This window comes from Heloderma suspectum, chromosome 5 (assembly GCF_057233095.1).
Source record: "Heloderma suspectum isolate Gila_16-S chromosome 5, 16-S_ref, whole genome shotgun sequence".
NCBI classification, from domain to species: domain Eukaryota; kingdom Metazoa; phylum Chordata; class Lepidosauria; order Squamata; family Helodermatidae; genus Heloderma; species Heloderma suspectum.
In genome coordinates this window covers 139,764,623-139,779,851 of record NC_139462.1, presented here as the reverse complement: position 1 = coordinate 139,779,851, position 15,229 = coordinate 139,764,623, and the positions used below count along the sequence as shown (strand labels likewise).

The following is a 15,229-nucleotide window of genomic DNA, read 5'->3' as shown; positions in this document are numbered from 1 at the left end:
TTGAACCATTGCAGCAATGTTGTAGGACAAGCCTTCAGAGGACTCAAAGTAGAGGTGCTTCAGTTCTAGGCTGCTGGTGGAGGAAAATGTTGTGGCTGTGATCACAGCACATTTGATGGTGCACAACATTTGTGAGATGAAATGTTCATCTCTACCACTCGTTCAAATCTTCACCAAGGTTGGCCGTAGAATCCCTGTCCAAATGTCTGGAGACGGTGAGTGGCTGGATGGGGAGGAATAAGCTGAAGCTGAACCCTGACAAGACCGAGGTACTTTTGGTGGGAGACAAGAGGAGGCTGGGGGATGTTGACCTGGTGTTGAATGGGGTACGGCTACCCGTGAAAGACCAGGTCCGCAGCCTGGGGGTCATTTTGGACTTCCAGCTGTCCATGGAGGCTCAGGTATCAACTGTGAGCCGGACAGCGCTGTATCAACTCCATCTGATATGGCGGCTGCGCCCCTTCCTTCCTGACCATCTGCTCCCATTGGTAGTACATGCCCTGGTCTCCTCTCGTTTAGACTACTGTAATGCGCTCTACGTGGGGTTACCCTTGAAGACGGTTCGGAAACTGCAGCTGGTACAGAACGCGGCGGCTTGCCTGATTAAAGGCAGCCGCCGGCGAGATCACATCACTCCAGTGCTGAAGGAGTTGCACTGGTTATCAGTTGTTTTCCGGGCCAAATTCAAGGTGTTGGTTTTGACCTTTAAAACCCTATATGGTTCTGGCCCAGCCTATCTTAAGGAGCGCCTCCAGCAGCACCAGACAGGCCGCTTAACAAGATCAGCCTCGGATGGCCTTCTGTCTGTCCCATCAGCCAGGACAGCTAGACTGGTGGGGACGAGAGGGAGAGGGCCTTTTCTGTGGTGGCCCCCATTCTGTGGAACTCCCTCCCTAGGGAACTCCGTCATGCCCCCTCTTTAATGAGCTTCCGTCGTGCATTAAAAACGTTGTTCAGGCAGGCATTTGGGGTGGGTTAGGGTATTTTAGGAAATGTTTTTATTGTAGAATTTTATTGTTTTAAACTGTTTTATTGTATGTTGTACATCGCCCAGAGTGGCTGGGTGACCAGCCAGATGGGCGATTAATAAATTTAATAATAAATAAAAAAATAAAAAAATAAATGAAGAGACGTGTCCTGAAGGAAGGCCTGAACGTTCTTGAGCATGTCCTGTTGCCACCACAGAATGAGGAATATCAACCTTATGACAGGGATGTGACAGAGGGTAAGGAAGTGCATGCTGCAACCTTCCATTTCCTTGCTGGAAATATCTGATGGTTTTCATTCACTCACCCTACACTTTCATCACACAAATAATTTAAGCTTACACATAAATTGGCATACAGACACGGTGATCAGAGGCCTTAGCAAGGAGAACATAACCCATGTCCTTATTCACAGCCCATTTTTCAACACCCACATATATTGTATCGATTCCTTTTGAGGTAGAACCCTGTCTGCTTAGCCAAAACACCTCCAAATTGGTGCAAAAGTGAGGAAACTATTGGAAGAAGGTGGAGAGGCTATCCTGTTTCTGTAATGGAAGTGGTAGAAAGATTAATCTCTCTCTCACACTCACACACACACACCCTCCCTAGTATCTTCAGTTTCAGGAAGATTGCTCTGTGGTCTTGCCACTGCAGAATATCCTGTGTACATGCACAAAGTCACATTGGCCACTTCCTCTTTTGAACATTTTCCTCCAGCACCAGGCCACTGTAGCATAGTGCTTAAGTGTACTGGATTCTTTACTTGAGAGACCCTGGTATAAAACCCACTCAGCCATGTAGCTCAATGGGTGGCCCTGTGCTATTCACTATTATTCAGCCTTACTTATGTTACAGGATTGTTATGCTGTTCAAATGGGGGAAAAGGGGCATGAATGATATGCTAAGCTTGTTGTATGAAGGGTGCTGTTAATTCATATATTCATTACATTTCTGCAAGAGTAAACGCATTGCCACAGAAGGATAACTATCGACCCTGTGACAACAGGAATGCTGCAGAAGGCAAGGAGGTACATTATACAATCTCCCACTTCTTGACTTGTGGGACTCCTGGGAACAATATTTGGACTCATTGCCATGCTTCACGTTTATGTCATTTCTTCATTTAGATGTTCTCCTTTAGAGGCCTGTCTCATGCCAGCTGAGGAACCACAGCGGGCGTAAGACTAAAGGAAGGCTGAAATCTTGCAAGAGCCAGGAATCAAGCTCTATTGCGAGATTTGGGGCAAGACTGGGAGAGGCTAAGAAAGGTCTTGGCCCATGTCTTCTGGACTCATTGTGGGCCAGCAAGCCTGTTGAATAACTTTCTCTTTTACTCCCACTCCCTTTTGCCTGACATGACAAGATTCTTCCTGTTTCTTATTTTTCTGTAAGGGAATCTCTGAAATTTTCCATTGTCCAATTTAGGGTGCAATCCTATGCATGTTTAGACAGAAAAAAGTCCTACAACTTCCAGCATTCCTCAGCCAGCATGGCAAACTGGGGAATTCTGGGAGTTGTACGACTTTTTTCTGACTAGGCATGCATAGGATTGCACTTAAATATACAATTACATGACGTTTGTAACCAACCTAATGATTTACAAATGTGTTCTTGCTTCCTCCTATAGTCTCAAAACTCTGCTCTGTTCAGTGCATTGACAATTTCTCTAAAATTATAACTAAAGCAATGATTAGTTTTAAAACAACCATAAATACTTCATATGAAAAATACTTAATTTCAAATATTAATTATGCTATGTGGAATTCTTGGTTACATTTAATGTGATCAAACTTACAGTGCATGCTGCAGCATAACTGAGCTTGAAGAAATTTAAGATCAATTTAGTATTTTTGGTGCCATATTCCATTACTTTTAAATACAATTTGAATATTCTTGAAACTAAGTTCTACCCAACATATGAATTTGAGGAGTGCGGGCTGGGGTGAAAATTATTGATCCCAGTTGCACATAGATGGGCAAATAAAAGGTCCGCCCACAATACATGCTCAAAACTTTTTTTCTGGCCCCATCCATCCAATTGTATATGTTAAATATCCCGGGTATAATCCATATACTCCATCACAATCCCATCCTGGCTGTGGGTGCTGCACCCTAGTGAAGATAGAAGATTTAAGCACATGCAACTGAGCTAAATTGTAGCTAAAAAGAATTCTGTAGGAAAAGAACTGGAGAACCATGCAGTCCAAATTCTGTCCTAAGCAAGGTTCTGTAACATGTATAATTTGTCACATTTGATCACATTTTGATTAAAGGGGCACAGGCAAGTCACAAAAAAAGGTTCTGCCATTATAAGCCTCAAAATTCTATTGCTTATAAAAATGACAGCTGTTGAGCTATTAACTTGAAACTTGGCATCCATGATCTACCTGATGAAGTCTACAACTGGGCAAAAATAATTTCCCTATTTTGTCTAATTTACTCTACAATGTTCGCTGCCTTCCATAGTTTATTCTGGTTTTGCTAGTCAGGGCTAAGGAAAGAACACTGAAACCCTTCCCCCTAAAACTACTGAAAATCTTATTCAGCCAGGTTTTAGCTTCTGAACTTTCAGCAGGAATTATTCACATTCTTTTAAGCTTATCTTTGCAGTTGTCTTTAAAAATGAAAATGAATTTCTCAGAAGCAGAATACCACTGTGCTTAATACCAGATCTGGTGTTTTCCTTGTGTTCCCTTGGACTTGCAGCATACACAAAGCCCAGCACTTTCAATTATGTATCTAATAGTTCAAGGAATGGGAATATTTTTTCTAGAAGTGCATTTGACTACAGGATATACAATCTTTCTTAGACACACAGTTAAAGTGGGGTGGGATAGGGGAGAAAAGGGTTTTGATTTCTAATGGTGGCAGAATCCCGATCTGTATGCTTTCCCATAGTCACTGCTATGATGCGTATATTTAATGTAAACCAATGCAAACACTGTATCATGTTAACTAAATGGATTGCTTGGGTTCAGGGTTTTTTTTAAATTATTATTATCATGATATATACACAACCCTGCCTATATTTACAAAATTCTGCACCATAAAATGGTGTATTCTGCAATAACAACTGCACACTTCCTCTATTTCCAGGATTGCATAATTTGTATAATTTATTTTGGTTTTGCCAGTCATGCGGAGGATGCAAAGCACTGAAGCTATGTCCCCAACCACCAGAAACCTTATTTAATCACACCTCTTGGCTTCTGACATTTCACGTGCTTTTAAGCATACCTCCACAGCCATGTTTGCTTTCATTTTATGCAGAAATTCTCAGAAAGCAAAATTCTGCATCCCCAACCACACACTGTATTTTTTTTTCTGAACTCCTGCGGAATTGCAGCATATTAACAGCCCTAGGTACAAGCTGCTATGTGGCATCCAGGATTTCATAGGATCATATGAATGTGTGCAGAACTGTAGCAAAGTATTAACTAATTCATTGTCTATTATAGATGAATTTTTCCAAGAACCGAATTCAAATTTCAACTGATTGGAAAACTTTTCATGCCAATTCCACACCTTGCTCATTATAAAGAAGACTGGAATTTTCACCTACTGTGTTCCCAGTGCTATTTAAAAAAGACCACCATGATTCCCACACGTGGGATTTGTCACAAAATACAATTTTTTTTTTTTAGTATGCATCAGAGAGAGCCCCCAAACACCACACAAAGAGCACAAATATTTAGAAGTGCTGCGACGGAGTGTGTATGTTGAGATGAAGGGTTGTTGTTTTTTTTAACATCATAGACAAAGTCAGACTGTTTACCTACTTAAAAATGTTGGAAAACCAGAACTTATTGAAAGAATAATCTAAAAGTTCTCACATTTGAACTTTAATTAAAGCTTATACATGTCTTTTTAAAAGGGACCCTACACAAATGCAGAGTTTTAAACCATTATGTTGTCACATGAACTCATTTTTGCATAGTCCACATTTTGGGCTTGCTGCAGTTCCACTATCCTTTAGCACGGCTTCCATACAAAAGTGCATTTTGGTAGGCAGGACTGCTTCTCTGCTAAACATGACTGAAGTTAATGTCTCTGTAGTAAGTTCTAAACACTGTTTTAAAGCATGGGGTACCATTCAACCTCGTTTAATATAAAAAGATCTGTTCAATCTAATCGAATGAATTCTCAGTTTTGCTTCTCGTGAGCTGCTTAAAACAGTCCTTTCCCCCTGTCCAAGTTATTTCTTTGGTGGTAGAACATTTTGTTCATAGTGACCAGGGTTTACGATATTGCCGGCAGGCTCATATCTGGCCACCACAAATGTAGAGCCATCGCTTGCTGCCGCCTTTCCAACTCCCATCTTTTTTGTGTTCTTCCAAACCATTGCTGTGAAGTGTCCTGCAAGAAAAAGCCCAGATAACATGCATTAGCTTTAGACAAGGCTATACTGAGCAAGATCAAAGAAACACCAAATTATTTGTTTTAGGGGAACTGCTGTAAGGAATTAAAATTTGGTAAATCTAGTTAACTTTGTGCGTCACAGAGTTCTTGCTTATTTTTTTTAAAAATTAAAGAATGATTATTCTTGCACTTACTGAAAGGTGCTAACAATTCAAAATCCACAGCTGGGCAACACCATTATCAGGACCAACCAAATTCCACAGAAGAATGTGCAAGCTTTCCACAGCTAGAATGATACATTTGCCTTTGTCATGTACTGTGTAGAGCGGAAGTCCTTGAATTCAATTTTGGAGAAGCTCACAGGGACCACATTCCAGCGGTGGGTGGAGCCAAAGAGAAAAGAGGCAGATCCAAGGCAAAAAGGGGGCTGAAATACCACTATATTTTAGCTTGAAGCTCTTACTGCCTGTAACTAAACCTCAGCTGACATATTTCAACCTTCTAGAATGGGGAAAAACCTGCACAAAAGCTGGGAAACCACCATTGATGGTCAGGGGAAGGGGGCATGGCCATCTGGGGAACCCTGGAGGGCCAGATTTGGCCTGCAGGCTCATCAACACCCCTGAGGTTCATCAACACCACTACGTAAAGAAATATGTATGATCGAATTAGCCCAAGAGGGGCTCTAACATTTTTCCGCACTGGTGTTATAACGTGCCTATATATTCTGTTATTTTGGGAATAGCCCGAACATGGAGTCTCCACTCCAGCCTTAGGAAAGACACAGGAGAGCCCTCCACCATTTCTGGAATTCAGCCAGGGAAAGTTCAAGGCACGCACTGTGTATGTGACCTTTCACAGACACCTTTCTGTGGAGTCCATTGTGTCTAACCTTAAGCTCTGCCTTCAGTATCCCTCTGTGGATAATGCTTGAAAAGGGTGTAAATCGTGCCTCAGGCAACAGCTGTGGATACGACCACCAAGTAATGCATTTAGCTATACTATTTTTTTTTTTTTTGCCTCCCTGCTTACGTCAGGAGAAAGCAAAATTATCAGTCAGTTTAGCTAGGCTGACACCTTTCAAACCTCTCAAGCACCCTAATCTCAGTTGTGGTGGACCATTAGGAAACAGGAACCAAGCCAAATTATTAAACTCAGACATGGGCATATAAGATACAGCATGTTGCCCTGAAAAACTAGGACTCTTTTCTCCTACAAAGGAATCTCACCCTTTGCACAAGAAGGATCTTGTGGCACCCCCTTTCTCTCCCTCTTTTTTTCCCTTTTCGCTCTAATAGAAGCTCAGCATTCAAACTGTGTCGCACCGCCAGCTTTGCAGATTGAAAGGGCAGGTAACTGTCCTGCAAACTAACCCCTATCGTCTCCTCAGGAAGGTCATTACCTTGCTGAGCCTGTGTTCTCCGTTTCTTTTCTGGAGCTCTAGTTAGGGATTTTGCTCACTGAGTTGTGGATGGCTCCAGAAAGGTAAGTGGCTGGCTGACCACCCTTCCTTTCATTGCTTTTGGGGGAAGCACCTTCATTTTCCAACATTAGACAAGGGGAATTCATTACACTTACAGTGACATGTCTATCTCCTATTTTCTTCATGGTAGAAAATGAAGGTGCTCACTTAGAGCGCAATCCTATGCATGTTTAGACAAAAAAAGTCCTACAACTCCCAACATTCCGCAGTCAGTATGGGTGGGTGGGGAATGCTGAGCACTGTAGGACTTTTTCTGTCTGAACATATATAGGACTGAGCACTTAGAGACCAAAAGAAAAGTTTAACCAAGCTCCAGTTTGAGACTGTGTAGTACAGTGTCTAATTGTGTCTGTACAGTAGATGAAAGGAACAAACCAGAGACACCAACTTAAATGGGTTATTAAATTGGCTGCAACTTTATTAGTTTTGAATAGGATTTGCAGAGGCAGAGGGTGTGGCAGCCATCAGGCAGCCCAGCCTCTATCTGATTTTCCTTCCCAGCCCGCCTACCAGGAGTGTTGGTGGTGGATGGAAAGGTTAGAGGCCCACCACAGCACAACCACTAACACGAACCCCTTTCCCTCCACCCTGGATGTGGCACGCCTGCAGCCACCATGTTGGCCTAGTCCTGGTGCCACACCCGCTTAGACCCTTCAGAGGATCCCACCGCTGCGAAGTGGGGAGCCCAATCCCGCTCCCCATCCCAAACTGATCCAAAGTTGTGACATAAACAATACAATTCAACCTTAACAGCTCTCAAGTAAATCGCTCGACTTATTTACACACGGACTCATCTTGCAATGAGGAAGGCAAAAACCCTGCCCCCGCTTTCTTGCCAACTGGAAGGCAGGTAAAATTACTTCCCAGCCCCGATAACAGGCGACTGACTTCTGCCCACTGCAAGATCTAGTATTACCAGGTGTGGGTGGGTCAGGAAGTCGGCAACAGCAATGGTGCCAGCTGACCCACAAGGCCCTGCTCTTCTGCCCACCAGGCGGACCAGAGAGTGAACCACCTGCAGCTGCTCCCATTGAGTTTGTACCCCCACAATGCCACCACTGCTGAGCCAACCGGACTTTCGATTGGCTCAGCGCTATCAGGCTGCAGGGAGCCGCCACCGCTGCACAGGCTCCTGCCAGCTCCCTCCCTTTCCTGCCACTGGCCCTGCATGCACCAACATCCCTCTCTTTACTGCGAACTCTCTAATTTCCGCTACACCTTCACAAGCCTCTTTACCCATCTCAAAATGGGATTGCCCAGAATGGGCACTGGAATGTGGGTTTTGTGGACATTGTGTGGCTTATTGTATCAATCCCATGTAATAATGTATGAATGGTGAATGTGGTTGGTCTGGCTCAGTTGGAAATTGATTTGGCTCAGTTGGAGGTTCCGGGCAATTCCATTCTGTTTCGGGCATTAAGGGGTTCATAAAAGTATCACACTGGAAGGGCTTCAGTTATAAAAGATTGTCCTTAAGTGTCTCTAACGCATCCCATTCTTTGGGGCATCATCTGGTTTTTATAAAGGGGCTGTTGTGGTCCATTCCATCCTGGCTTGTATACTATTCACTTCAATTCATGTCTTTTGAATGTACGATTTAAATTCACTTTAATAAAAAAAAACAATTGCTTCCAAGGTTCTTATCAATGATCTGTGATTCCTTTAACCCTTAAGGTGCCAGGTCGTTCAGCAGTGCTCAGTATAAAAAGAACCCTTACACATATGTTCAGGTTACATGTATAAAGTGTGCATGCGTGTGTGTTAACTAGCACACTTGTTAACACTAGACTTACTCTTTGTGTAAGTAAACCCAAGGCTACACTACGTATTACTTTATAGCACTTTTAATAAGTGCTTTAAAGCTCCACAACTGCCTTCATCGTGGAAAATAAGGGCCATTTCACAATATGCATTGCGTATGTTGCTTGATTAATCAAAATCGGACTCACAGCTGAATATGTGAAACCACTGCAGTGAAAAATGTTAAAAAATGCAAGTGTAAACACTCCCCAGTCACTATTATTCCAATTTTATAGGTGGAGAACTGTGCCTGTGCGATGCTGCATGGCTTTCGGTGGATCACCAAATCCATGGCAGAAGTGGAATAAATCTTGGTCTGTCTGATCATCTTCACTGACCCAAACTGGTTTTTAAGTAACAGCAACTTAAGGTTTCAAATTGTGATGGGTTAGAATGGAAACAAGCCCAAAGCATATTTAAAAAAAAAAGGGGGGGTTTAGTCCACTTAGACTGTGATTTCCAAGCATGCTTAGAACAAATTAAATCACCAGACAGCAAATACTGCTCAGATAAAGCTTAGATAGCATCCGTAATTTCAAGAAAGTAAACCCACAGGAAGGACAGGCCAGTGCAGAGGTTAACACAACACAGTTAGTAAAATATCTCAATAGTATCTCTGCTACTTCCTGAAAAACTAAACTATGCGTGTCTTTGGAATCAATGCCTTTTCAACTTATGATGTTAGAGGAAGGTTTAAAAATGACACATAGCTTCCTCATATTCCTATGAGTCAAAAGTGTGGCCACCCACCAACAGTTTCCTGTTACAGTCTGAAAAGAATGATTTTCCCACTCTACTGAAATGCAATGAAATGTTTATGCGAAAGCTTAATTTTTTGAATACGCTGGGAAACTGAACTTTTCCTTTTATGCTGTCTGTAAATAAGCAATGCCAAGCCCACACTCACCTGTCCCAGAGGAAAATCCTGGGCTCTGAAAGTTGTAATTCTTTATTTCATTATACCATCTGTCAGCTACTTCACTCCCTGCAAGTGAAATGAAAAGATGATGTGGAGTCACAGTGGATGGCGTGAACAGTCTAATTACCAGTCTGATCTTCCCTTCCAAGGCATGTCAGCTATAGATTATCAAAATCCATTTTAACCAAGTTAGAATTAAGTTAATACAAACCTAACATTCTTAGAAGGGAGAGGCTCACACACCTTTCTGACCAACAGCAACTATGAGCTGATTTTAAATAATGAATTAAAACAGAGAAAGCAAGTTTTGACTACATAATATTTTAGGAAGCTGCATTGTTAAAAGCTTTTTAAAAGGCCCAGACACCAGCCCCAGGAGCTACCTTTTATTTATATGATGACCTGTACATATTTTAAGTTATTTGACTATTTTTTTCTAAAAAATCTTTCAGCTAAGCCTCCACATAACAATAAGAGGAAGAACAATGATTTTGAGCTGCTGGCTGCATTTTTAAAAATGTAGTGTTTTTTTTAACCTGCCTTTCAGGCCACACTGCTCTCACAAGGCAGCTTACTATATTTCAAAAACATGAACATACAATTAAACACACACACATTAGAAGCTGCTAATGATTTTAAGCACCAAATGCAGACTGGAATAAATGTGTCTTCATGTGTTTTTTAAAAGCCAGCAATGATGAGGCCATACACATCTCTCTGGGGAGGGAGTTCCAAAGGTGTGGGGCCACCACTGAGAAAGCCTTATCCTTAGTACCTTAGTACCCACCAGCTCTTGCTGGTGGGCCAGAGAGCATCTGAGTTGTTTCAGGGCAGGGACACACAAAGGACCTAAAGTGAGATGTCTATGGATCGCACAGGAACTCGATAGCTAGATGATGTGCATGTGACTGAGGGCACTATCTGTCTTTGGACAAATCACCACCTCTCAGTTTACCCTACCCCACAGGGTTGTTGAGAGGTTAAAATGGGATAATCCCTATGTATGCCACCCTGAAATCCTTGGAGGGAGAGTGAAAAGTTTATGTATTATATTTTTAGTCTACTCCATGAAGAGTTGTCTGGGAGAATTACATGGTAAACAAGGGTGATGTGAAACAAATGTGCTATATCCAGCAATTCATGTGCATTCAAGATCAGGTTCTTTTTCAAAAGTGTACTATACTGGTCAGGACCCTCCTTCATGGCCCAGCCTGCATATTGGATCAATGTCTTGAACCAATAGCTGCATCATTGCTGCCTGGCCGTCATCCAAGCCCCTTCGCGACATGACAGTAAACCCTATGGGACTGAGAAAGATATTCCCATAGGTGGCAGCATACATCATTGTCTCTCGGCCACAGATACTGTATGTACAAGAAAGTAAAAGATGTCATGATGGATTTGAATCGGAGGGTCTCTTACTCATCTTTAGACTGGCAATGTTGTCAGTTTAGGGTTACTATATGCTCATAACGCTTATGGATTGTTTAAGTTTTAAGAACTCTGTCCATACTAACTAGAAAATTTCTTAAAAGCAAAGGAAAAAAATCCAAAATTCATATTAATTCATTACGCCAACTCAAAGATCAGAAAAATGTGCAAAACTTTCTCAAGATCTTCAGATCCTTTCATTAGGCAAGATGTTACAAAGGCAGATTGGGAGATGGGGCAAATAGGAAAATCATAATCAGGCTTTTTTTTCTCCTCCTATCCATCCCCCAGCCACCCAAGCTGCCATTTTGTGGCATCTTGCCTAATGAAGAGACCTGGAGATCTCATGAAAGCTTGCACATTTTTGGTGACCACTGAGTTGGCCTAATAGAGGTATTACATATGGATTTTAGAAAAAGTCTGTCTGTTTTTTGTGAAGAAAGAATTAGGTGTCCAAACTTCAAAAAAAGATTTATGGGGAATGGGGTGGAACACTCCTGAAGGTATCAGACATCAATTGCTATTAGCAAGGAGCCATTTTCAAATGGATCAGTATGACTGCTATCCAACAGCAACGGTTTTGCTGTTGGATAGCAAAGGACAGAATATCAAGAGGCAATGCAGAGGCAGCCAAAACCTGAGAAGGCAAATCTCTGGCAAAAACTTTGCTTTCCTCCTGGCAACAGGAGAAAGGGGCAAGGAATAGGGGGATGTTGGAGGAATCTGATCTTTGCTAAGGTTGGTATGAATGGACCTTATCTGCATCAGCCAGACTATTGTGCAAATTGGAACTTGGTTATCCACATACTTTTGACACTTCCCATATGTTCAAATGCAGTTCTGGTCTGAAAAATGTACACAATACACTTTCAAATTTCGTGTGTGTGTGTGTGTGTGTGTGTGCGCGCGCACCACTGCACATGTGTGTGTAATGTGTTTTAAAAACACATATTTAAATGTGAATTATCATGCAGATTAATTTAAAAAGCCCCACAGATTAATGGAGAAATGGGATAGATGTGTGGGGTGAACACAAGTGAACTAGAAATACATGTTTCAGCCATCCCTAGGAAGGAGTGGGATGGAGTATCAGGACAGGGAAGGAGGGGAGGGAATCCCATTAGGCCAGGACTGAGGAAGCATCAAACTACGCTAGAGTCACATAGATAGGGTGGGGGCATAGACTCTGTATTAGGCAGAGCTTTCGAAGGCATTCTTAAGAAGTGATGAAATAGTGCAGCAGGAACACAGTTTTAGAGCTTCTTGTTAGAAAAGGGAGCTTGTGCCTCTCGTTGCACAATGCACAGTTCCCCTTTTCCAAACATTAGACAAACAATGTGACTCTCTGACTTTCTGCTTCAGGACTTTTTAGAATGTGCAAAAGCTCTGGCTGGTTACATTCCAACAGATTTAAGTGCACACTGAGCTCAGAGTTCAACCATTCACTTCAATGGAGGCAAGGTGGACGCACATAAAGGAATGCATGCACAGAGCTGCCTCCTCACTGAAGTGAGTGAGGAAGCTTCGTGTGGATACTGAATCTCACATTTAGAGCTCTGGATGGGGGGACTATGTCTGTGAATGGTGACAAGGCTGTTGAGTAGAGCAGAGCCGTTACATCCCATCCAATCTTGGCTACTTTATTCGCTACTGTGGTAGGATTAAACAAAATCACTTGATGCAATACTAGAGACATGCAGCCCCCTGAAAACAGAGCCAGAGTTCTGAAAGAGAGAAAACATTATGCCACTTTCCTTTTTCTCACCTAGCTCACCAGCAAAAGTAATTTCAGTTAGAATGTCTCAGGCCCCATCTACACGGAGACACTTTCTGAGGCGATTCCGTTTAAATCTGGATTTTCATGAATTCAGGTTTGCTCCTCCCATAGCACGCATAGCCAGTAAAGCAGTGTATAAAAATCTGCTTTCACAGGGCAAACAGCACCTGAAACCGCATTAGTTTGGGCTTGGGTGGGCAGAGTCCTGCAAGTAGAACTGAATGTCATCAACTGCGTAGGTGTGGGGTAGCGAATGAGTGGAGGCCCCTCTCCCCACTCCCGTGCTCAGCGAAGTGCAATGGAAGACAATGAGTTACTTCTGAGTAGACATGTTTAGCCAACACCTCTCCTCGTGTCTACCCTTTCATGAAACTTTCCCTTCCGTCTATCAGCATTGCTCCCTCCAGCCCACGCCGAAGCCAATTTTCAGTGGTGGCCCCCAAATTATGGAATGATCTCTCCGATGAGGCCCACCTGGCGCCAACATTGTTATCTTTTTGGCGCCAGGTTAAGACCTTTCTCTTCTCCCAGGCATTCGGCAGTATATGATAAGTGTTCAATCGATCCTGCAATGTCTTATGGTTATGGTTGTTTGTTTTTGAGATTGTTGTTTGAAGTTGTTTTAGATATGTTTCTTTTGTGTATATTGTCTGTTCATGTGTTTTTTATGTAAATGGTTTTTAATCTCTGTATATTGTATTTTTAATGTTTTTAATCTTTGTGAACCTCCCAGAGAGCTCCGGCCATTGGGCAGTATAGAAATGTACTAAATAAGAGTAGTGGTAATAGTAGAAATTGAGGTCACACAGACTCCCAAATCGCAGTGAGGCCACCGCAATGGGAAAAACCAGCGCAAAATGACTTTGCGAAAAAGTGTCTTTTCAGGCAGAAAAACCTGCCGTTGATGCGGAGTGGGAGTAACATCATCTGCCACGATCGTCTGTGAAGAGCAGTAGAACTGGAGTAAATTCCCTGTGTAGATGGCACGCATGACAGCGTTCCCCAGCCTGGTACTCCTCCGGATGTATTGGAGCACAACTAGAGATGTCAGAGAATTCCACAACAGACTCAAATGAGTTCAGGTTTCTATGAATCTGACCTGCAGACTGGCTTTTTCCAAGTCGCACAGATTCTGTAGACTTGTGGTCTAGTTTTTCACTTGGGGGGTGGTGGGCTGTGGGCTGTGCAAATTCACATTAGCGCAAGTGGAATGAAATTCTCGTACACCCCTAAAAAAACCCTGATTCCGTCAGTGAGCGGTTGACAGAACAAAAGACACCTGGCAATCCATGAAACACAGACGAACAGATTTAACAAAAAACTTTACATCCCTAACTGCAATTCCCACAATCCCCCAGCCAGCATAGCCAATGACCAGGAAAGCTGGGAGTTGCCATCCAAAACATCTGGAGGGCACCAAGTTGAGGGAGGCTGACTTAGGGGGAATCATGCTAAGAGAAGGAAGAGGGGACAGCAGAGGGGCTCCAGACTGAGCCATGGCCTCGAGGCCACAGCTCAGTCTGCTTCTCTCCCAAGCATGTATTCCCAGCTGGGGGAGGGGAGGGGAGGGTGAGAAGCTGGCTCTGGACTGATCCAGCGCCTCGAGGAGCACTCAAGGCAGTTGCTCAGTGGGCTTCACCTGCCATTCACCTTTCCTGATCGGTGTCAGCTCAGTCAGGAGATGTCATGCCCTGACTGTAGAAGTCCTCCTCAGAGGAGGAGCTAGAGGCTCCAGAAGCCCAGGGTACCCAGACCAGGGGCTGCCACCAGACCCACAGGAGCCTGAATCCTTGGGGGAGGTGGCTGCAGGGCCATCCCTGTCAGGGGAAAGGGACTCTGCCTCTGAGGCTAAGGCTGAGCCACGCCCTGAACCCCGAGAGTGTCGTCACTGTAAACAACAAGCTAGTCGGGGTCCTGCGCGAAGGAGTACTCGCCTTAAGAAAAGGCCTCCTCAGGAGAAAGGGACTCCTCAGGAGTAGGCTCTGGAACGGGAGCGCTGATTGGTGCAGCTGAGCTCCAGGTAGGGTCCAGCTGGCTTTGGGCTTAAAAGCCTTCATTAGAAACCCAGCCAGTGTTGGAACAACCTGGTCCATCCAGCCTCTGCCATGTACCTTGCCTCCTGAATCATACCCTGTGATTGATCCTTTGTTTCATGACCTTCTGCACTGCCTAACGATCCTGCTTCTGGACTGTGTAACGTACCTGACCGATTTACTGTGTTCTGACCTCTACCTGGATTTTGAACACTCTTGCCTTAGCCTAAACCTCTTTGGATTGAAACCTGTGTGCTTGACCATTTCCTTGCCAACTTGACTATTCTATTGCATCGCTCCCTGTATTTGCTTACAAACAGCCAAGACTCGATCTAGAGCAGGACAGGAGCCAGCTTTACCGAATGAATGTGCATGTGTGAATGGTGTATGTATGTGTATATAACAGAGACAGAATGGTGTGTGTGAGCGTGTGCGATA

At 43.4% G+C, this 15,229-nt stretch overlaps 1 protein-coding gene across 4 annotated transcripts in view; it reads right to left on the bottom strand.

Moving 5' to 3' along the window:
* Window positions 1-4,072: 4,072 nt before the first annotated feature.
* GLIPR2 (GLI pathogenesis related 2) overlaps window positions 4,073-15,229 on the bottom strand; it is a 37,632-nt gene continuing 26,475 nt past the window's right edge. For 3 of the 4 annotated variants that reach the window (XM_084857627.1, XM_084857626.1, XM_084857624.1), the window contains 2 exons: window positions 9,539-9,616; window positions 4,082-5,345 (listed from right to left, as the gene is read on the bottom strand). In XM_084857627.1, coding sequence (XP_084713753.1) covers window positions 5,185-5,345; window positions 9,539-9,616 — 239 coding nt within the window. In that variant the 3' untranslated portion in view covers window positions 4,082-5,184. Of the gene's footprint in view, window positions 5,346-9,538; window positions 9,617-15,229 lie in introns of all 4 variants that reach the window. The other variant, XM_084857625.1, reaches the window with a different exon arrangement.